The sequence below is a fragment of the Coenobita brevimanus genome, chromosome 50 (assembly GCF_032717465.1).
Source record: "Coenobita brevimanus isolate Jiangsu-jjx chromosome 50, ASM3271746v2, whole genome shotgun sequence".
Classification (NCBI taxonomy): Eukaryota; Metazoa; Arthropoda; class Malacostraca; order Decapoda; family Coenobitidae; genus Coenobita; species Coenobita brevimanus.
In genome coordinates, this window is record NC_137003.1 from 39,306,092 (window position 1) to 39,330,219 (window position 24,128).

At 41.0% G+C, this 24,128-nt stretch overlaps 1 protein-coding gene across 8 annotated transcripts in view; it reads left to right on the forward strand.

Annotated features, from left to right (window-relative positions):
• Positions 1-24,128, forward strand: part of LOC145399810 (protein lap4-like) — a 1,200,472-nt gene that overhangs the window by 1,119,307 nt on the left and 57,037 nt on the right. For 7 of the 8 annotated variants that reach the window (XM_080272363.1, XM_080272366.1, XM_080272368.1 and 4 more), the window contains one exon: positions 2,721-2,785. The exons of the other annotated variant lie outside the window; for it this stretch is intronic. In XM_080272363.1, the coding sequence (XP_080128489.1) occupies positions 2,721-2,785 (65 nt within the window). The remainder of the gene's footprint in view (positions 1-2,720; positions 2,786-24,128) is intronic. 8 annotated transcript variants of the gene reach the window in all.

Consider the following 24,128-nt stretch of genomic DNA (forward strand, 5'->3'; position numbering starts at 1 on the left):
CTTTGTCTTCTCCAACACCCTCTACCTCTTCATAACCATCCCTAATCCTAAATTTAACTCATAAAAAAAAAAAAAAAAAAAGTACCTAAGTTGTTTCTAATCGTACAGACACTGCAAGTCAACAGAAAATGAGTGATATCTCGGAACTAAACTTACTGTCCTTTGGAGTGATATAACTCCATTAGTTTTGAACATGAGACAAAAAGCAAAATACCTACAAAAAGAGGAATGAAAAGGGAACATTTTGTGCATATGTTTTTTTCAGAGACTGACAAATATGACTGTAATGATTTTTTGAACATGGCGAAAAGGGGGTAAAATTTGGGATAAATACATAGGCATTTTGGGAATTTTTTTGTTCAGCAATGGTGAGAAGAATATTAAAAAACTATTAGGGCAATTTTTTAAGGTGGGTTTTATTAGTAAAACTACCAAATATCACAGAGATCAGATGAACATACTTCCCTTGGTTTCCCATTTCTCACATCTCTTTTTTATACGTATTATGCATATATTGTTCTTTTTCTGTAAAAACTAATTGACCAAGTATACTCAAACTTTGGGATGTTATTGCTCTTATAAAGTAACAAAACATATAAAAAAATCAGACAAATATAAGAAAAACAAATGTACCTTCATAAGTAACAACCGTCCATTCCCCTTAACCCTATCCCGTACGGGAAGGAGCATAAATTCTGGCTGTGCACGTAACTCTCGCTTGAGGGCTTTCAGAACTGTCACGTAGAGATATTGTACTGTATTTCTAATGCTCGTAGGAAAGTTGCTATTCAACGTAGAAAGGCCACTTTGGTCTCATTTTGAAGATGAAGGGTTTTGCTCTGTCGTACATTGTCCAAAAAGACAATGTATACAAAATAAAATGCAAAAAAAACTGAGTAGAAGTTAGCTGACATGCTAAAGTTTTACACTGTCCTTAAAAAAATATTTGCCAAAAGACTCTTCAAGAAGTACAGTAATATTTTTTGCTTCAGTACGTAGCAGAATAAATTTCCTTTCCAATAATGCATTATTTATTGTATTTTCTTAAATAATAATGCCACATATATACTTGAGGTGAAGGAGCATAAGTGTTTGGCAGGAGGTCAGGAGGTGTTCATCCCACCTGTGAGGAACCTCACACCACACTGAGCTGAGCACACCAAGTGAGCATGCACGCACCAGCTGTGGCAGGCTTAGCTCCGCCCACTTTTCCCCGTCATCCGACAAAAATGACGACTCCCTAAATATTTCTTTAGAGATTACATCGGATTACAGGCAAAGTCGTCATACTGACGTTGGAGGTTGACAAATGCATGACGACCCAGGTCGTCATTGGTGTGTCTGTGGGTTTATGGTGCAAAATCTGTGGTTTCTGATGGCTTTGAGGGATTCAAAGATGAGACCCTGCTCAAGGAATTAGTCCCAGTTGGTAGAAATCACTAACTTTTCACTCTGTAACCTAAGAACCCCATTCTCAGGTCCATCTCAAATCTACATGGTACGTGTTTCTTCCTTCTTGTTCTATTTTAATAATTTTCTACTAATCTAACATTGCCTATGTGTATTTTTGATACCTTAATAGTATGTATGTATTTATTAGGTGTAAATTGTTATAAAAGGGAAAATTTGGGTTTACCAGTGGGGTGCCTAGTGCCAATTGGGATAAATCCCATAGGTTCCGTGCTTTCATTATCATGCAACATTGTTATCGTGCACCAGGCTTAGTGCCAGTTATGCATGGTAACCATGGGATCAGTGTACTTCAGTGCAGTTATAGAAGGGACAGAAATATGCATAGAATATGTAGAGTAGGGTGGCTCAGGTAAATGTGTATGTGTGACGGTTGGAATGGGATAAATTTGAAGTTCTAGGAGAAAGAGCAGTGGAAATGCATACAGTATACATATACATATGGTTAAGCTTGTGAGTTGCAGTCAGAATTTGGGGGGCATGATTGAATGATTGATGTGAGATTGATTGTGTGGCCCATTTTGCTGGGCATGCTGTTGATGTTTCTGCCATACTTTCTCTTTTTCCTGGATCCTACATGGCCATCTTATCAGAGACAAAAGCAAAGGCTAGGATTATGATGGTGATAATGATGATGATGATGATGATGATAAATTGCATGTAAATTCACAAGTTACAGTAGATGTTCACAAATTTAGGCACAAGTTTGAGGTATAAACTGAGAAGACATGTAAATTAACAACCTCTTGGTTAGGTAACAGATCTTGAATTATCCCACCAAGTGTTTTATTAACTTGTCTTATATATATGTACATTAAATATATATATATATATATATATATATATATATATATATATATATATATATATATAAAAATGCTGATTTAATGAAAATTTCTCAGTGTTTTGAACAGGATAATATTAAACAGATTTCAAAGGCATTGGCTGTCATCATATGGAAGATGTTGGCAAAATGGATGATCATTCAGTGAAAGCTATATTTTATTCCAGCAGCTGTGTTCATTAGTATTACATTGAATCTGATGTGCATATAGGTACTGTATTATTGCACACTTCTTGAATGCACTTATTTGTTCATGGTGAACTTTCTGATTTGTGAACTTTCAGGGTGATAAATGGCTTTCTTATTGTACTCTGCTCCACCTTTAGTTCTGTACAGTATTTTTTTTTATGTGGAACCCTTGTGTCCTTGTGTGTCTGAATGTTTTGTGTGTCTGCCCTCATTCCAGATAACACTAATAATGACAGCTCAATTAATAACTGCAACAACATGGACCAAGAGAATAACATTCCCGTAAGTAATGACTTCTTCCACAAAAGCACGTTCTTGTTTAACCCAGTTTGAGTTCTGTTTGGTAGTGTAGTGGATTCTTTTAAGAAGAGTTTGATTGGGTACATTATATCATCTCAAATCATGTATTAATTGGTTTATTAATTTTCATGGCATGTTGACTTACTGTGATATTATGGTGCTCAGCAGTTAATGTATGCATGCTTTTCAGCATTAATGCTATGTACTGAATGTATAGTATTTGTATAAGCATATATTCATCATCATCTAAGCCTGGTTTATGTAATATTATTTTGAGTTCCTTTTATGCCTTTGCTTACATGCTAATGATGTGTGCAGTATAGTAATTGTGATATCCTAGATTTTTTTCGGCACTGAACATTATTTTACTGAGTATGCGAATAGATCAGTGGGTATTATTATTTCATGCTTATCATCCACTCACTCAGTGTAGTGCTGCTTTGGGTGTCTGCCCTTTCTTCTTGTCTTGCCTTCCTCTTCTGTCTTTCTTTCCTTCATTTTTTCCACTCCCATCAGCCTACAGGTGACTTTACACTCCCTCTTTTGTCTCTCTTTCCTTCATTCTTTCCCCTTCCTTCTGCCTATGGGTGACTCTACACTGAGTGACAAGCCAGATGGTTTCCTGTACACCAGGAAACCATTTACTATGCTGGGTGGTAACCATATAACCAAATTATGGTGCCTGGTGGTTTAGTCGGTAATTAAGGCACTCCAGTCAGATTGAGTCTGGGTCAGTTTATATCCAAGGGGTGGTTGAGGTTTATTGCTGATGTAATGCCACTCAGGGATGAGTGAGGCTGGTCACTCTTATCATAAATGTCAGGACCAACTTGCCTAACATTGGACACCTCTGCTCCTCATGGGGCAACATAGGAATGGATGATGCATGGATAGATCTATCTATCTATCTATCTGTCTATATACCTAGGCTGCTTCCCCCAAGGAAAGGGAGGTAGCCAAGACAGGACGACACACTCTCCATTTACTCATCCATTCAAACACATTCATTCACATCTTAGCCCCAAAGGGGAGAATGGACAGATCCCCACCGCACCACACCGCACAAGGGTCAACTGCGCAATCCAATCAGTGACATCCGCAGCAGGGCCCGACAGCAGAGCTGGTTTACCCCTGCCACATCATAACAGACTCATCCCCTTACCCTCACCTGACCTGACTAGCTGATCAGACCAAATGCAGGAGAATATCCCCTCAGGGCTGCGTCATCACTTATTCATTCACAATTTCTCTCCATTTATTTCTGTCACGCATAGCCACTCTTCCTTGCTCAACGGACATCCCTCTCACATCCAGCGCTCTCTTCACACTGTCCATCCATCCTATTTGTGGTCTTCCTCTTAGCTTTACACCTCTCACATCAGATCTAGTTATCTTTTTCACCAATCGCTCATTATTCATTCTCTCCATATGTCCAAACCATCGCAACACCCTCTGCTCGACTCTACCAGCCATCTCCCGAACAACTCCAGTTCTCCTTCGCACTTCATCATTTCGTACTCAATCCATACTCGTCACTCCACACATACTCCTCAGACACCTCATCTCCATTACATTCAAACTTTTCCTCTCTGCTACACCCATATTCCATGTTTCAGCCCCATATAATGCAGTCGGTACTACAACACCCTCATACAGCCTTCTCTTTACATCCATTTTAAGCAAAAGACATCTAAACACTTTTTTCATTCCTCCCAGCACCTTTCCTACTTCATTTATTCTTAACTTCACTTCTGCATCTATTCTTCCATCCACAGCAACATGTGACCCTAGATATTTAAAACACTCTACCTCCTCAAGCAACTCACCATTCAAAACTATATTCAATCCCCTACCATCTACCAACCTTGTACACTTCATCACTTTACTCTTATTCTCATTTACTTTCAATTTCCTCCTTTCACACACCCTTCCAAACTCCTCTACCAACTGTCTCAATCTCTCCTCTGAATCGGCCACCAGTGCAGTATCATCTGCAAACAGCAGCTGCTTCAGATTCCACTCTCCACCATCAACATTCACCAGACTCAGACCTCCACCTAAAACTCTTGCATTCACCTCCCTTACAACACCATCCATGTAAATATTAAACAACCAAGGCGACATCACACATCCCTGTCGCAGCCCCACTCTCACAGGAAACCAATCACTCACAGCATTTCCCACTCTTACACACGCTCTACTATTTACATAAAAACTTTTCACCCCTTTTAGTAACCTACCTTCAAGTCCATACCATCTTAAAACAGTCCACAAAGCCTCCCAATCAATTCTATCATACACTTTCTCTAAATCCATAAATGCCCAAAACACATCCTTGCCTTTCGCTAAATTCTTTTCACACACTTGTCCCACCGCAAACACCTGATCCACACATCCCCTCCCTCTCCTAAAGCCACACTGCTCATCACCAATCACTCCCTCTGTACCCTCTCTAACTCTCATAATTAACACTCTACCATACACCTTACCTACAACACTCAACAGACTTATACCCCTAAAGTTAGTACATTCATACTTATCACCCTTGTCTTTATACAATGGGACCACACAAGCACTTGCCCAGTCAATCGGCACCATACCTTTCACAAAGCACACATTCAACAATCTTACTAACCAGTCAACAATAGTCACTCCACCACCCTTCAGGCATTCCACAGCACACCCATCCATACCTGCAGCTTTCCCTGTTTTCATCTCCTTTACTGCCTTCTCCACTTCCTCCTTCGTGATCAAAGAATCATTCAACTCTCCCAACACATTTATTCCTTGCACCTTTCCATCCGCCACAATCTCAGCCACCCTTTCCTCCTCTACATTTAACAATCTTTCAAAATACTCTGCCCATCTCTTCCTTACTGCATCCATCTCAGTTAACATCCTTCCATCCTCTGTTTTTACTCGTTCTTCCTTCCCAGACTCTCCCTTTCGCACCCTTTTCACCTCCTTCCAAAACATTTTCTTATTCTGTTGAAAATTCTCTGGCAGCCGCTTACCCCACCTCTCATCTGCTGTCACTTTAGCATCACGCACAGCCCTTCTCACCCTATTCCTCTTTTCCTTATACCTTTCATATGACATCTCATCCTTCCTATGCAGCCACACTTCATATGCACGTCTCTTCTCAGCCACAGCCATACTTACTTCCTCGCACCACCATTCACTTCCTTTTCTTACACCACCACCGACACATCTCACACTACACACCTCTTCTGCATGCCCCACCACAGCACTCTTAAATAACTGCCATTCCTCCTCCACACTGCCATTTTCCCGATCTTTCACTGCGTTCCACTCATCTTTCAATTTCTCCTGATACTCTATCTTTTTCTCTCTTTTATCCAACTCGCTCACTTTCAAAACCTCCCTGCCACACCTAACCCTCCTAGCTCTCACCCATCTCTAACCTACTCTTAACTTTCCCTCCACCAGGTAGTGGTCAGACATACCTCCACCCTCCCTTCTCAGAACTCTCACATCCAACAATCTTCCTATTACATTCCTAGACACAACCACATAGTCCGTCAAAGCTCTATCAACAACCCTTCCACCCTCCTGTCTTACCCATGTATACTTATAAATATCTTTCTTCTCAAACAGCGTATTTCCAATCACCATCTCTCGCTCAGCACACATCGCTATCATTCATTCCCCATTTTCATTTCTTCCAGGCACACCATGCATACCAACTACACCTTCAACTGCTACATTTCGCACTCTAGCATTCAGATCTCCCATCATTACCACATTCACATTCGCTCCAGAACTCTGCAGACACTCATCAACATCATTCCAGAAAGACTCCCTCTCTTCTTCATCCCTTTCACTACCAGGCTCATATGCACTCACAAACACCCACAACTCACGTTCAAATTTCGCTTTCACCCACATCAGTCTCGATGACCCCTTCTTCTGTTCAATCACACACTGCTGTACTTCCGGACTCACTAACAAGGCCACACCTTCTCTTGCCCTTCCTCTGTCAACACCTGACAATCTTCCATTCACACTTCCAAACATAGACTCACCCTTCCCTTTCATCTTCGTTTCACTCAAATCTAACACATCCAACTTTCTTCTCACAAACATTCTCCCGATCTCCTCCCTTTTAGCCTCAATCGTACTACATCCACGCACATTCATAGACCCAGTCTTCAGGGTACGGGGATAACTCCATCCCCCATCCCTTTCTCTGCCCTGTCTCTATTTAGGAACTAAAAAACAGAGGAGGGGGTCCCTAGTCCCCTCACCCTGCCCCTTTTAGTCGTCGCCTTTTACGACACGCTGGGAATACGGCGGCAGTATTCTTCCTAACACAACCCGGTCGCAGAGTAGTAGTACCACCCCATGGTGTGGCCAGATTGTGTCCCCCCCGCCACAGGGGGGGGGATAGATGGTACAAGATAATCAGAAGTGTTTATACTCAGGGTTGTATTGTTGCAGATACAATATATGAAATGTGGATATGTGTCACCTGTTAAGTAGTAACTGTACAGTATATGATGTACAGATGTTTTAGATGTAATTATTAGGAAAGAACAGTGCTCTTCCCGTCTTTATTACTAGTGCTCTTAAAAATTGACAGCATTGTACACATTAGTTCAATACAGTGGGTGTAAGTTTATTCATGCTGACCTGCTTAACGTCATTTGCAAATCCATCAGTGCTGCCATCCTCAGTATGAGCTATGCTGCAATATGAGAGCCTAATAGCTGTGTCTTTCCATACAGCAAAATAATTACCATTAAAAAGGTATATCAGATTTGTCTGATGTGCTGTATACCTATAGATATTAATTATTTTAAAATTCTGGAGTACATTTAGGTTCTTTAAAAACCAGGATATTGCAGAACTTTCATTTGTCCAACTGTCAGCTAATGAACATACTGAAGGTAATATGTTGTTCATACTGGTACAGGGGTAAACTGTAAATGAAATTAGAAAGTAGGTTAATGGTATGTACTGTATAATGGGCCCATAAACAACAGATTCATTATGCTGTATTGTGAGAGGATCTGAATAATTCAGGTCAGTAACAGCACAAGACAGGTCACCATTATATGAAAAGAAAAGGGTACTCCGCTGGATACTTTTACTAACTTGAAGCACTGTGCAGTATAAAGGTAAATGATGATGCAAGTTATCACACAAAGTGGAAATCAATCAGGAAAGAGTTTGGGATTGGCAGTGAATAAAAAAATCACACTTTCTATGTGTTAAGATATGACTTACACTGTGGTGGATACTGTATAATGAGCTTTGATAAGTAACAATGTGAGCAGTTTGATTAATAATTAAAGCATTTTAAAGAAAAATGTTGAAAATATATACTTATGTTAGAGCTTCTTTCAGAAGTGTCACAGTCAACCATTCCAGCAGACTTTGTATAAATATAATCAAACATCAGCTGATGTAAGCCTATATGCTCTTATTGGATATATTTATGAGAAACTAGAATCAGTCCTAGGAAGTTGGTTGTCAGAGCAGCTAGTAACTGGAAATGGGTAATGCAGTAGGGACTTCCTGACTTTATAATTTTCTGTTTTTAATGTCAACCATGGCCTGTGATTGTTTATTATAACAAGTCAGAAAACAGACTAAGTCAGCAAGGCTAGGGCCACATATATGAGAACTTGCCTAAGATGTTGATAGGAAATTCTGAGAGAAAATTTGGTTAATTCAGGACAACAATAATTTAGGCCCTTTACAGAGAGGAGCAGTGTTTGACCACTTGAAATTTAGTGTGTAATTGTGGTGCTCCAATTTACTGAGCCAGCGAAGGTTTATATCCAAGGGGTGGTTGGGGTTATTGCTCACATAATGCCACTCAGGGATGAGTGAGGATGGTCACTCTCATCTTAAATGTCAGGACCAACTTGCCTAGCCCTGGGCTCCTACGCTTCTCATGGGGCAACGTAGGATTGGACGATGGATGGATGGATGATTTCTTGTATATTTACCAGTAACTGTGTTGTTTGCAGCACTCTGTATTTAAAAAGTTTGCAGTTTTTTTATATCATAAATATGCATGTTACAATATTAGGAATAATGTACATTATGTTGAGAAAATTTCAGGTACTGTATTTTTAATTAAATGAGCATGTTGTTGTCATTGCGTGAAGTTTATTATAACACTGTAATGTTTGTTCTAATTTAGTAGTATTCTTTGTGTATTTTGATATGAGTAGGTACATAAAAGACTTCAGTATTTAATTACTGTATGTGAAAATTTTGGCATTTTTTAAAAATACAAAATTAACTTCAGTGAACACCAGTGTACTGGTAGCTGGCATAGATGATGTGGAAGGATCTCTCATACATGTGTCTTTATCTTAGTACATATTTAGTTCCATGATAATGTTCTCAAGCAAATATAATGAGCAGCAGCATTCTGTCTATACCTAGAATATGAAAAACTTTGCGCTTTCCCCATTATTCAGCATTATTGGTAGTCAAGAACAGACTTAAACTGACTTAAAGGAAGGAACATTTGGAAGCACTGAGTGGCTGGTACATGTGTTGACAAAGAACTCCACTGTTTAATAAAGAATGTGATACCCCTTCCAGGTTTTGTCGAAGGAGACTGCTTGTAAAGTGTCTTTCCATCTCCTGGAATTTCTCCCAGGCATTATAGGCTGACTAGTTTTGGGGGGAGTTTGCAAGACTGCACCATTTGCTGCACTTTTTTTTTTCTCATGCTTTAGGGTCTTCTCTCCATTTATCTTATCCCTCCCCACTTGTGTGCAGATTTTGAAGGGTAGAGTGGCAGAAGTGGTAAAGACTCTGAGTAGGAGGTGTGTGGATGTCTGTTGCCTGCAGGAAGTCAGGTTCAGGGGAGAGTCAGCAAGGACGATTGCTGGAAAGGACTGTAGGTATAAGTTGTTTTGGCAAGGAATTCTAGATGGATATGTTGGTGTGAGTGTGCTAGTTGAGGAAGAATGGGTGGAATGTGTTATGAATGTCATGAGAGAGTAAATGAAAGAATTATAGTAGTGAAAATATTGTTTGATAAACTCCTGATTTTAGGTATACCACCATATGCTGCACAGATTGGTTTGGATGATGAAGAAGAACATAGATTCTGGGATGACTTGATATGTTTGGTTGCTGGTATGGGGGATGAGATTATAGATTTAGGTGGTGAATGAAATGGTCATGTGGGTGAAGTGGCCCAAGGATATGAAAGGGTGCATATGGGATGTGCATATGATACAAGGAATGCAGTATGAGAAAAGGTACTTGTGTTTGGGGAGGCAGTGAACATAATTGTGTGCAACACGAATTTTAGGCTGATTACATATGAGAGTGGGGGTAATAATAGCCAGATTGACTTTCGTGGTCAGGAAGGCTAATTAGAGGTTCAAGAATGATGTTAAAATTATAGGAGCGAAGAGTGTGTGCAGCAACACAAATTACTGATATGTGGTATGGTGCTGAAGGAACAGGTGGTGGAGAAGACCTACAGTATGTGCCCAGGAAGAAAATATGGAAGCTGAAAAACCAGACAGTGAGGAATGTCTTCTATAATGAGATCAGTAGAGCAGTGGCTGAAGAGGGAGCTGGTGACAGAAGTGTTAATGAGCAACATAAGGCTTTCAAGAACAATCTCTCGAAAGTTACTAATTCAGGATGTAAATGGGCATCGGGCCCTCCATGATATATGATAACGTGATGATGGGATGAGGGTGTAGAAGCTGCAGTTTAGGAGATAAGAAGAATTTCCTGGGAATGGAATATGGTTGGTAACGGAGAGAAATATTTGCCTGCTAAGCACAGGGTGAGGAAGGAAGTATACAGGGCAAAATCTGGGTCTAAGAGGTTTTTACTGGATAACCTAAATAGTGCTGAAAGGAAGAATGTGGTATTTAAGGTGGCAAATCAGATGGAGAAGGAAGACAGGGATATCTTAGGTGAGCAGTGTGTGAAGAATGATGAATGAAAGGTAGTGGTGGACAGTTGGGAAATTAACCCCTTGACTGCATCTAAGGTGGCGATTGTGATGCCGCTGGTGCGACAGTCCAGCCCAAAATAACCCATTTTCAGTTCAATAATTTTCATATTAATACATAAGGAAAAAATTATAATACATGCATGAGAAAGCTAAATCTTTCTGCTTACCTAAAAGCACTATAGTGAATGTCTAGATGCTCCTATGTTGCTGTAGAGATAAATGGAAGCAACATCATTTTTTATGTTTTTGTATTCCGCTGTACAGTAGCTGTCCATCATCCTCAACCACCCCCACTGCCACCCTTCATTCTTCACTTTACCACCAAGCAAAACCATACATGTCACTTAGGTTTGCACTGTGGTGTATGTGTCACTTAGCACTGCAGTATCATTACACTGAACAGGGAAAAACTAGTCAGTAATAAGAAATAATGCAACTCAACAAAATATATTTACATAGCTTACACCAGACACTTTCATTTTCCAAGTATTTCATTCACTTACATGTACAGTTTGTTTCGTTCACCTATTTACATTTTATTTGCCACTTTCCTAGAAGTTGACGAGTGTGTGAAAGTCACAGTACCAGTTTCCTAGACATAAGGCAACTGGACATTCTGGGCACCATGTTGTCACTTTCCTGTGTACTTGTTCACACATGCCAGTGTTCATGCAGACATGGCACAAAATCTGTCTTCTTTTTCTTGCTGCTGCTGTTGTTGTATGTGCCGGGTTGTGACATTGCAGGTACTGTACTCCTTTATATTCAGTCTGTCAGGCAGAGCAGAATACCTTCATCCTCTTTCTGATGTTTGTAGTTTCCCATACTTTTCCAGAAGCTGGAACACGGCATTGTGTGAAAATTCGCGAAACTTTAGTTTCTTTTGTGAACGAAAGAGGTACAAGCTGTACGTGTTAAGGAGTGTGACATCAGTAAGATGCTGGAACAGCCGACATTCTGACATGCTCCACATTGCGCATTGCACATATTCTTTTTCTAATCTAAGACTGCATCTGGCTTTTGTATTTTGCTTCCAGTACGATGGTCTGCTTTATCACTGTCAATCATTTTTCTACGGTGTACTGTTGTCAACGCTGTGACATCCCTCTTGTCCTGCCAACCAATTGCCAAAATACTGTTTGACTTAGTTGCACACTTCCTTGTCCTGCAGAAGGTGCAAAACGAGGCATGAACTTACGATTTCTACATACAGTGCCATAGTAACCAGTTTCGTTGGAGTAGAGGAATTGTTCCAAGGGAGGGCTGGTATACCAGTTGTCAGTATAGAGGATGATACCTTGACCGAGGTACCTGTCCATCAGTTTTTTTATGACAGCTCCAGACACCCCAAGAGGATCATTGCGTGGTATATCTACGTCCGTAGCCATGTATACCATCATATCCATCACATATCCTGTGTGACAGTCACACATCACAAATAGTTTTATACCAAAGTGGTGCCGCATTGATGGAATGTACTGTTTGAAGACTAGTTAAGGATTATCTTCTGGAAAGGGACAAAGTACTTTGTGTATTTCCCCTTCAGCAGCATGAAGAGGTCATGAATCATCCACAGACAGTCTGTGTTGGAGGGATGCCTGTTGTCTGCAGAGTGTAGAAAACGAAGCAGCACCAAGAATCAGTCACGTGACATGTATTTTCCAAACTCTGTGGGGATTTGGGTATCATTTTTCCAACAGTCACTGAGCACTTGTTTTTTACAGTAAGGCATAAGCATGAGTAACACCAAGAAAAGCATCAGCTTGTCTTTCTTTGCATTTACCCACCTGGTGACACGTGACCTGGGACTGTACACGTGTTGCCCAGTGACAGACTGGTAATACAAGTTTGTCTGGGTAGAGAAGGTTGGTTATGTCGTCTGAAATAAATTCCTCAAAGTAAGCAATCTGAGGCATCCGGAGAGTGTGGCCATTCATCAGTAACCCCACTGTTACTTGCATCAAAGTGGTGGCAGACAGGAACAAAATCATGTCCATCAGTCCAAGTAAATGTAGGAGGTGGTGGTGGTTGTGGTGGGGTAGCCATGGGGGAGCTGGGAGGTAGTGGTGGTGGTTGTGGTGGGGCGGCAGTGGGGGAGCTGGGAGGTGGTTGTGATTCTCACTTCGATGATGATGCTGTTGGCTGGGATGATGATGATGCTGGTGCTTGCTGGTACGATTGTCTTTTTGGTGGGAATGGGCATCTTGGTAAGTCAGAAGATGACCTGGTGGGTGGTTGTGGTTGTGTGTGGTGTGATAGGAGACATTCAACGTCACAGTAGTGGTGTGCATTATAGCGGTGCGTTTTCATCCACCCCAGTCTCCTCACCAGCACTTGGAAGATCACGAGCCAAATCTTCATCCCCATCACTCAGCCTTTCCTCTGGATCATCAACATCACTGAATTCACTAAATTCCTTGTCACTTTCATCAGGACCAAACACAAGCCCTGGAAACTTTTAGGGTGTAACGGTTGTGGGGGTGGTTGCCATTTCAAGCGTGGTGTTGTTGCTTGCATGGTACTTTTTTTCTTTGTTTTTGGGATGTATTCATCACTCGAGTCACTCGTATCACTTTCTCTAGTAGGTGTAAGTTTTCATTTCTGGCCCCTATGAACTGTAGCACCTTTGTTCTTGCCCATATCACACAAAGTGGAGGGTTAGGGTGAATGCGACGGATCCCCTCTTGACCCCATGACTTCCGGAAGTAAACTAGCCTCCTTTGTATGAACAGTGCGCTCAGTGGGAAGTTAAAATGACGAACTAGCAGCCCCAAGCATAGGTGGATGAATACACAAAGGTCTCACAGAAGAATACAGGGTGCGACTTTTGAAACAGAATTGTGGATTTTAAAAGGAACGCTGCAGTCTGTCAATAGGTCCTTTTAAAAGAAACGTCACAGTTAAGGGGTTAAAGATGCCTGGAGAGAGCATTATAACCACTGCTGAATGAGAAGTTTGACTGAAACAGGGAAGGGTTGGTGTCAGCATATCCAGTGTTTGGCCTTTGGCCTGTGATTACTGCCACTACTATGAGCACGGTAATAAGCAGGATGCAGCTGGGGAATGTAGGAGGTGTATCTGAGTTGACAGCTGAAATTTTGAAGACCTCAGGTGATAATGGGGTGGGTTTGGTTGCTGATTTAATAAAGTTGATCATGTATGAGTGTGTTAACCCAGATGCTGGCTGCAGAATGTGGCTGTTAATGAGTATAAGGGGAAGTATGATACCCTGGAAATAGGAAATTGTGGAGGCATAAAAAATTTTTGCACCAGCGAATGAAGGTAATGGAGATATTCCTAGAAGATAATGACAAGGGAAAGACTGAGTATTGATGAGATACAGTTTTGGGGATATGCCAGGCAAAGGGACCACTGATGCATTATTCATTTTATCAGAAAGAGAACTGTACAGTACTGTGTTTTTGTTGATTTGGATAAGTCCATTGACAGTCCCTAGGGAGTTGGCGAGGTGGGGAGTGAGAAAGCTTGGGATCAAGGAGTGGCTGGTTTAGAGTGACTATGGCTATATATGTGGGTGCTCGCACCCAGTTGAGAATTAAGAGAGATATGGTTGACAAGTTTTCTGTGAATGTTGACATGCATCAGTGTCAGTTATGAAGCCCATATACTCCCTCATGTGACTTCATAAATGGACTCCCATGGGAGATGTTGTATGCTGATGACATGGTGTTGATTACAGGAATGAAAGGGAGGCAGAGGGAAGATTTAGAAAGTGGAGAGACAGAATGGGGCACAAAGGTTTGAGAGTGAATGTTGAAGCAAAAGTGATGCTATCTAGGGCTGGTGGTGGTACTGTCAAAGCCGAGCAAGTGTGGCCATGTGCAGTTTACCACAAAGGTGTGGGAAGTAACTCCATCTTGTGCAGTGTTTGTGATAAGTGAATGCATAAGAGATGTAGTGGTATTAGAGGTAGGCTGCAAAATAATGCTGATTTCGTGTGTACGGAGAGACCATGTAGAGATTACCAGGTGTAAAAGGACTGATCTTGCTGGAGAGTCTTTTGAATGTGTGGAGGAATTTTATAATCTGGGGGACATTTTTTGTACTGGAGGTGGCTAGGGTAAGGAGTTGTTGGAGGAAGTTTAGGGAGCTGTTGGCTCTCCTAACACTGAGAGGGCTCTTCCTCCATGCTAAGGGATCTATGTATGTGGCTGGTATTAGAGGTGTAATGCTGTATGGTAGTGAAACCTGGGCAGTAAAGGATGAGAATATTTGTAGGTTCAAAGATACAGAAATTAAAATGAATTGATGAATGTGTAGTGTATCCATGAATGCAAGGCCTGGGGTACTAAGATTGCAACTGAACAGTTGAGAGGAAGGATAGGACTTGAATGTATTGGTGCTGTGATGATGAGGGATAGATTGAGATGGTTTGGACATGTTGAGAGGATGAAGGATGACAGTTGGACGCAGAAGGTGGAATGTGTGAATGTCGGGTAGGGTTGTGAGAGGCAGACCAAAAAAGCCCTGGGACAAGATCATAGAATGTTACCTCAGGGATAAGGTACTACAGTACATACAGAGGCTTCCAGAGATCAAGCTGCATGAAGAGCTGCAATTAGGTGACCAAGGCTGATGCATGCAAGCATGTTGGAGCTTTTATAAATGATACAAAATGATACAGTATTGTAAGCTTCTCTTTTTCCAGGGCATGTTTTCATCTTTAAATCATGGCATTTGAAAAGTTGTTTCATCTAATTGTTGAAGGCTTGGACATATCTGGCCATACATGCTGGTAATTTATATCAAGCCAAAATTAGTTGCTGAAGGAGAATGTTAAAGTACCTGTGAAGTTTAACTCCTCTACATTAGCACAGAATGAGTTTCCTACTGGAAGAAATGAGGTAGAACTGACTTTCAAAAACCTACTTTAGCTTTATGAGTGGTAAAATAAATCACACTGAACATCAACATGTATAGTACTTACTTACCTTATACTTACATTTACCTGTAACTGGTAGCATATTTAGAGTTGTACACTTACTAAATAATTAAGGCAAACCATACACTTCCTAAATAATTAAGGCAAACCATGATGATTTCATTATATTGTATAACCACTATAAGTACTGAATAAATTTGCAACAATCATTGGAACACCATGAAAAAGTTCATTGAGGATTTTCAAATGGTACTGATTGTAGTGAATTATCAAAATATACTTTAATATATGACATAAAAGTAACATCATGCTTTACCTTAGTACTGTACAGGCAAACCTCGATTTATGACACCCCTAGGTGCAATACCCTGGAAAAGTGATGGGGGTAGAAATACCACCCTACCCCGCTTATTGTATGCCTACCCCCAGTTATGCAATGGGTTTTGATTTTTTTTTTTTACCAATTTTGATGATATTTTAGACTTAAATTTTGTGTTTAGGTTGATTTATAAACTGTTTTTAGATTTAGATTAATGTGTTTTAGTCATAGGTGGAGTGAACATTGTCATTTTGGGATACGGATTCTCGCTTGTCAGATGAGGTACACAACAGTGTAGACAACAAGGTGACTCAACAAAGAATATTTCATGTTTGACCACTGAGCTGTCATCTTACCTGTCATGAAATACATAATAATAATTTTAAATAAATATGAATACAATAATTATGAAGACCTTATAGAGTAAATATTTCATGCATTGATGAAAACTGTGACATTGATAAATCATGTGTTTACATTTGGGCTGTTCAAAGAAAAACACTTTGAAAATACAAAGGAATTTCTAAATAAATGTTGGAAAATAAGAGAGAAGAAAATAAAGGAGTTCAGCAACCAGAACAGTAACAAAAACAACATAAAGAAGGGCTGTTGACAAGGCTGTCCTGATCGCATCATCGATCGCATTCTCCGTCAAGAGAATTCCCCATCAAAACATCAGCGATACTCTGTTAAAACAATTCGCACCTTAGACGATTCCGCGTCATTCTTACATTTTTATTATATATAACAGATGTTTATTTAACTGTCCCTGGACTGTCTGATGGTGGGATTGAATACAATGCTGCTGCTTCTTCTCTGCCGGGTTTGAAAACAAGTCGGAAATCGCATTCTTCAGCGACCTTGACTGGGTACAAGTGAGATGGGCACAGGTTTTAGGCTTAGGTTAGCTTCTTTTACAGCTATTAGACTAGTCAGATTGGCTTTAAACTTTTTTTTTGGACTCATTTGGGTGGGTTTAGGACTTGGTTGGGGGGGAAATCCAAGGCTCGAAAACGCATCCCTATACTTTGCATGTTAAATCCACCCCAAGATACGATGCTTCGCCTAGTGATGAGTTTTTACTTAACCAATTGCATCGTTAAACCGGGACATGCCTGTACCTGTATTTTACTTTCATCATTTGCGAACTACCTTCAGAGTAACATAAAATACTTTGAAAATTGTCACAGAGTTTTAAAAATGTTTCCCTTCTACTCATTCTTCATGTATTTTTTATATCATTGTCCCTCCAGTATGCTGATTACACAGTATACTGTCGTAGTGGCATTGCTGTCACACACAGCCCCTGTGTGTCATAACCAAAGGTGGACTGGCACATGGTGATGCCTGGAAGCATTAAAGGGAACATCTGACAGTAATCTAGAACCAGTTGCTTTCAGAATGTGGCACAAATCACAGTGAGATATGCAGACAGCACCTGAAGTAGTGCTCTTTCCTCCTCCCAGCGTACATACTGTAAATGGCACCCAAACTAGAGATTAAATCTTTTGATTACTTTATAATGTATAGTGCATATGCTTGCAACATTTTCTTTTGGGTTTGCTATAAGAAGTGCTCTGCTGTATACTGTTGCTTGGAGACTTATCTTAAAGTCTGTACTGAGTAAAGGTATTTGAGATACTTCCATGGTTGTCAGTATTACCAGTGTCTGTAAGAAAATAAATGGTATTTAAGTTCTTGAGTATGATGATAACAAGCATTAAACAGTGTTACTTTATCACTTAATTATGAATGGCAAGTTAACATAGATGTCTGTCAGAAAATGCTGGCCTAAAATTAAACCTGGACAGTCTGTACCAGACCACTGTATTTCAGCATTTTAAAAAAATTGATAAAAGTTTGAGAATTCAGCATTATAAAGAAGAGGTATGATAAAAGTACCCTTCACATACAATATATATATATATATATATATATATATATACAGTATATATATATATATATATATATATATATATATATATATATATATACAGTATATATATATATATATATATATGGAGCCTCTGTGGTACAGTGGTAGAGTGTGTGTTTCGTACACGGGTGAGCCAGGGTTCGCACCCCGCCAGGGTAATAAACTTTGGGAGTGTTCACCCGGCCACATACTGCATTGGCGGACATGAGGGGTGCTGTGGCTGAACCAGTGTCGTTTACTATAAAAAGTATGCTTGCACCCAGTCGGCTTGCGCAGGCCGATTACACTTGGTTCACAGACTACACACGCATCCAAAGCCACTCCAGCACTACAGTTACACTTACAAGCACTTCTCACCCTACATACAATCTCTACCAGACAGCGTAAGCCACTTGGTAGAGATACATTGGCTGTATCATCCCAACTTTGGTCGGGATAGGCCGGTCCTGCAGTGGATACTCAAGCGACTGATGATGATGATGATGATGATGATATATATATATATATATATATATATATACACTCAGTAAACTTTCAGTTATCCAACTTAATTCAGCCAACCCCCATGCCGGATATTGCAGAATGCCGGATATTGCATAGTACCCCTCCATCAGCCCAACATTCAGTGTCGAGCCAGCTAATGTGCTACTATCTGTCTTGACCCTGTATCCAAAAACTTTCCAGCAATATTACCTTTGAGTAAAAATTAAAGTTAAGCATAAAGTTCAATACAGTACGGTGCTGTATTGATACAGTACTGTAGGACAGTAATACAGTACAGGGTATATAATATAATCATAATCATACTCTGTTCACCTAGTGTTGGTATCGATGGAGGGTTGACACGCACAGTTACATCCTCACTATACAGCAGTCAGAGCGCTAGGGCATAGAGCACTAAGGGGCCACAAGGTTAGTCACAGCACTACTGCAATGAGCAAGGCATGAGAGGCCACAGACTATGTCACAGCACTGGGGTTTAGCCACCGCACGGGTCACAAGAGCAGAACACAGAGATACGTCCCCACTATTTGGTGTCCACAGGAGAGAATGAGTGAGCAATGGTAGGCTCGGTGTGCCGGGTGGGCCGCTCCCACAACGCACTCTGATTGGCAGGCACATTGCGGGGTTTTCCCAGGCAATGGTAGGGTCCCACATCTGAGTCAGATGATACACTTTACCGCCAGATATTGCACAGAACCACAAGTTGCTTCCCATTTTGGTGCTGGATATTGCTTTAATAGAGTTGAGCAAAGAACACCGGATGTTGCGTCGGGCCAGTTATTGCAATTACAGATAACTGAGAGATTACCTTTAAATATTTATCTATATATATCTGTTAGTCTATCTGTCTGTCTGGATATATATATATATGGTGGGGGCGCTCACCATCCACTCACTCGATGTAGTGCTGCTCTCGGGTGTCTGCCCTTTCCTCTCCATCCTCCTTTCCTTCCATTCTCTTTTGTCTTTCTTTCCTTCATTCTTTCCTTGTCCTTCTGCCTATGGGTGACTACACTCCCTCTTCTGTCTTCCTTTCCTTCATTCTTTCCACTTCCTTCAGCCTGTGGGTGACTCTACACTGAGTGACAAGCCAAATGGTTTCCTGTGCACCAGGAAACCATTTACTATGCTGGGTGGTAACCATATAACCAAATTTTGGCGCCTGGTGGTTTAGTGGGTAATTATTGCGCTCCAGTCAGATTGAGCCGGTGAAGGTTTATTTCCGAGGGGTGGTTGGGGTTGATTGCTCATGAAATGCCACTCAGGGATGAGTGAGGCTGGTCACTCTCATCTTTAATGTTGGGACCAACTGCCTAGCCCCAGGCTCCTACGCTCCTCATGGGGCAATGTAGGATTGGATGATGGATGGATGGATGGAAGGGTATATATATATATATATATATATATATATATATATACACATATACATATATACAGCTACCACAAATTGACTTAGGACCTACCCCCACAGGGTATTAAAAAACACAGATATCATAGTGTATCACAATGTTTGTTCATGAAATGCCATTCATGAATGTGAAATCATGTTTCTTTTGTTTTTCAGGACCAGTTGGATGTGTTTTGACATGGAATCACTTAGATCTGTAAATTAATCTAACGACATTTCTTTACACCAAACATTTGTCTCGGTCTTGAGGTTGTCCAGATTGGGTGTCTTCTTCTCTGCCATGATTTTCTTCATCTTTGCCCAGCAGTTTTCTATCGGATTTAGATCCAGACTGTTGCCAGGCCAGTCAAGGACCTCAATCCGATTATCCTGAAGCCATTTTATCACCTTTCTTGACTTGTGACACAGAGCTGAATCATGCATGAAAAAGTCACACTCATGAATAGCAAAAAAGTTTAGCAAATGATCTTTCAGAACTTGAACATACCAGCCACCATTCATCATCAAGTTCTTAGGAAGAAAGTAGAGGCCTCCCCTTCCCATTTCACCCAAGAAACACCCCCATACCATTACTGATTGTGGGTGCTAATAGTCGATACCGTGTAAGCAGGGTCATATCGACTACGGGAGGCAGGACAACGAACCTTGGCAGAACGCACCTGGAACACTTGAAATGTGAATGCACTGCCTCATGTTGCAGTCAGTGAGAAGCAGTTTCTTGGTTGCAGTGCAGCTTGGCAAACCCAGCTCCTTCTGCAAGCGGTGTTGGAGAGTTCGAATTGAGACGTCTAGTAACAGTTGGGGATGCATTCTATTCAGTTCTGCTTCTGTCAGTTGAGGATTCTTGATTACTTCCCTCTTCAGAAGCATATCTGTACCCCTGGAAATCGTCCTCTTCTTTCCACCATCATGCTTCTGCTCTGGTACGACATCAGGTGGCAGACCACACACTGCAGCAAGAATCTTCATGACTGTCGATTTGCACATCCAGTACGTTCACGAATCATGTTGATAGGGACATCATCCTGCCTCCATGCAATGATACAGACCCTCTCATCCCTTGAGCAGTACTTTCCAGGCATGACAGCTCGACTCTAGGAAAATAACTGGGCAAACAGTAATGCATACGAAAAAAGAGGGAGGTGCCAGCTACGAGCGACAGGAACATATACTCCCACTCTTGCTTCTGGGCAAGCACTGACTTGCTGTGTGTTTCACCACCTCCCGCCAACACCAGAGGAGTTGCCAGTTACTTCTTGCCCAAACACAAAGCAAAGACAGACAACTCTCCCATAGCAATTCTGTGTGTAGGTCCTAAGTCAATTTGCAGTGGGTGCTACTCCTCACCCTGCCCTTGAGTGGGAAAGGAGGTTCGGATGATGATGATGATGATGATGATGATGTATGTATGTATACATGTATACTTTATATATATATATATATATATACAGGAAACTCGCACGGAACAAGATCTCATGGAACGCGCTCGCAATTATACACGGCAAGGGCTGGGATACATATATAAGACAACGTAAGATTAAAGAACCATTATGAAAACTACAAATTAACGCAGGAGAGGCCTTTGAAAGATCAAATCCTGGAACGTCACTGCAGCTCGCGGTTTGTTTTGATTACGTGATGATCTAGGCGGGAAATTATTCAGTGAGTGAGACATTCCCGAGTACAGTAGCACAGTATTTGTAAGTTAAATATTTACAGTACTGTACTGTTCTGGTAAGTTTATGTGCAACTTAAAGTACTATTAAATAACGTTAAAGCAAGAAATAAAGTCTTATAACCAGTTTACCAGATAGGTGTCAGAATATTGCCTTTTTTATTTGTTCGTTTTTTCCACAGTACTGTACAGTATTTTTAAGTTAAATATTTACTGTTCTCGTATGTACTGTACTTGTAAGCACTTAAATAAAGTTAAATCATTAAATAAAGCCTTGTAACCAGTTAACCCAAATTATATGATTACCCATGATCGGCGTCGGAATATTGCCTTCTTTGTTAGTTTGTTAAACCCTTACTGTACTGCTTTTCTACAGTACTGTATTTGTAAGTTAAATATTTACTGTTCTGGTATGTACTGGTGAGCAATTAAAGCGTTAAATAAAGCCTTGTAACCAGTTAACTTGATTTATATGATTACCCATGATCGGCGTCGGAATATTGCCTTTTTTGTTTGTTCGTTAAAGACTTGCTGTACAGCTTTTCCACAGTACTGCATTTCTAAGTTAAATATGTACTGTTCTGGTATGTACTTGTAAGTTAAAGCACTCAAAAAAGATAAAGCATTAAATAAAGCCCTGGTACCAGTTAACCTGATTTATATGATTACCTATGATCGGCGTCGGAATGTTTCCTTGTGTTTACGTACAGTATTTGTGTGTTGAAGTTTTGCTGTGGAGTACTGTATTTGTGAGTTATAACATTAAATAAACCTTCTAACCACTTAAAGTGCTTTCTAGTGATTACCAGTGACAGATAACAGCAAAACAACACATTTAGGAGGTCTAGGGAGCAAAATACAGAGTAGTTTAAATATACGCGATTTCGCACCTAACACAGCACGGTAGGAACGAAACCCGCGTGTTCCATGCGAGTTTCCTGTATATACAATACACTGAGGTAATTTGCAGTTATTTTAGTCTCAATACCTTCTCCGACTTAGAAATTCCATGAATTGTTAATAACATATGAGGAAAATTACTTACGAGTCTAACCTCTTGGCAAGGCCACCTCCTACCACCATACTGTACTTACACCTGACTAGTCAGCAGTGAACACTAACACCCTTTCAAAACAATATGTAATGCATGTAATTAATGGGAATGAACAATACTGTAAGGTTCTTTCCTGACTCTGATGACATTGCTTAAATGGATGGGGTAGGGGGAGGAGTCCTGAGGCTTGAGGCATCGTACAGGCTCTCAGCATGAGGCAAGTGTGGTGGTGCCTCATGCTGCTGCTGCCTCTGCCCCGCTTCCTCCTCATCAGCCTTCCTTAGAAACCACTCATAGTCCAGTGCGAAGACAACTGAAGTGGCGTACTTGTCCTCAGATGCCTCCATGTGGTTGTCAGAGTTGGCTACTTGTGAAGGGCCTGGCTTTAATTCAGGTTGTGGTGCTGGGTGGCCAAAGTAGTGGGCGATTCGCTCCTGGTGACGCTCGTTTACACGCTTATTATGCTGCTCTTTATTATACTGCATAGCTTTTTCTAGGGCACAATCGATCTCATCTCGTTCCATTCCTTTCACTTTTTCCTTGGCCATATTCATGAACACTGACACATCACTACTGTGCCCGCATGCTGCTAGGCATGCATGGGAAGAGCTGTGACTGGCTTGTCATGTTTGAATATGATTGGCTTCCAGCCACAAGAAGCACAAATGACACTATCTATCTATCTATCTATTGCTATCTATCTATCTATTGCCAGACGCCTCAATCCCGTTTGGGGTGGCCACAAACAAATCGCCTCCAAGTTGCCCTGTCCCCCGCCATTTCACTGCCCTGCTCCCAACTCACACCCCCCTCTCTCATATACCTCTCCACCCCATCCCTCCATCTCATCCTTGGCCTCCCCCTCCCTCTTTCCCCCTCCACCTCACTCATATACACTCTCTTCGTCAGTCTTTCACCCTCCATCCTCTCCACATGGCCAAACCACCTCAGTGTATTCCTCATAACGCTTCCTATCACATCCACATCCACACCACAACGTTCCTTTATATCGTCATTCGTCAGCCTGTCTCTCCACGTGACTCCACAGGCTCCTCTTAAATAACTCATTTCCACTGCTCTCACTCTTGACTTGTGTCCTTCCAACAATGTCCAAGCTTCACTTCCGTACGTTAGAGTTGGTATCACAATACTGTCATGTAGTAACTTTTTCACTTCCATGCTCACTTCCCTGTTTCTTATCACTGCTTTCAAGGAACCAGCAACCTTTCTTCCCTGCTGTACCCTTTCAAGCACTTCACCCTCCAAACCTCCATCCTTACTCATCACACTACCCAAATACTTAAACGTACTCACATTTTCCAATTCCTCACCATCCAACCTCACTGTACATTCACTAACTTCACCTCTCTCAAAGACCATCACTTTACTCTTCCCTACATTCACCTTTAGGTTCCGTTTCTTACACACTCTCTCAAACTCATCCACCAAGCCTTGCAGCTCCCCTTCGTCTTCACTCAACAACACAGTATCATCTGCAAACAACAGTACAGGGAGTTTCCAAACAATATCCTCTCTCACCAGGGCCACTCCAACATC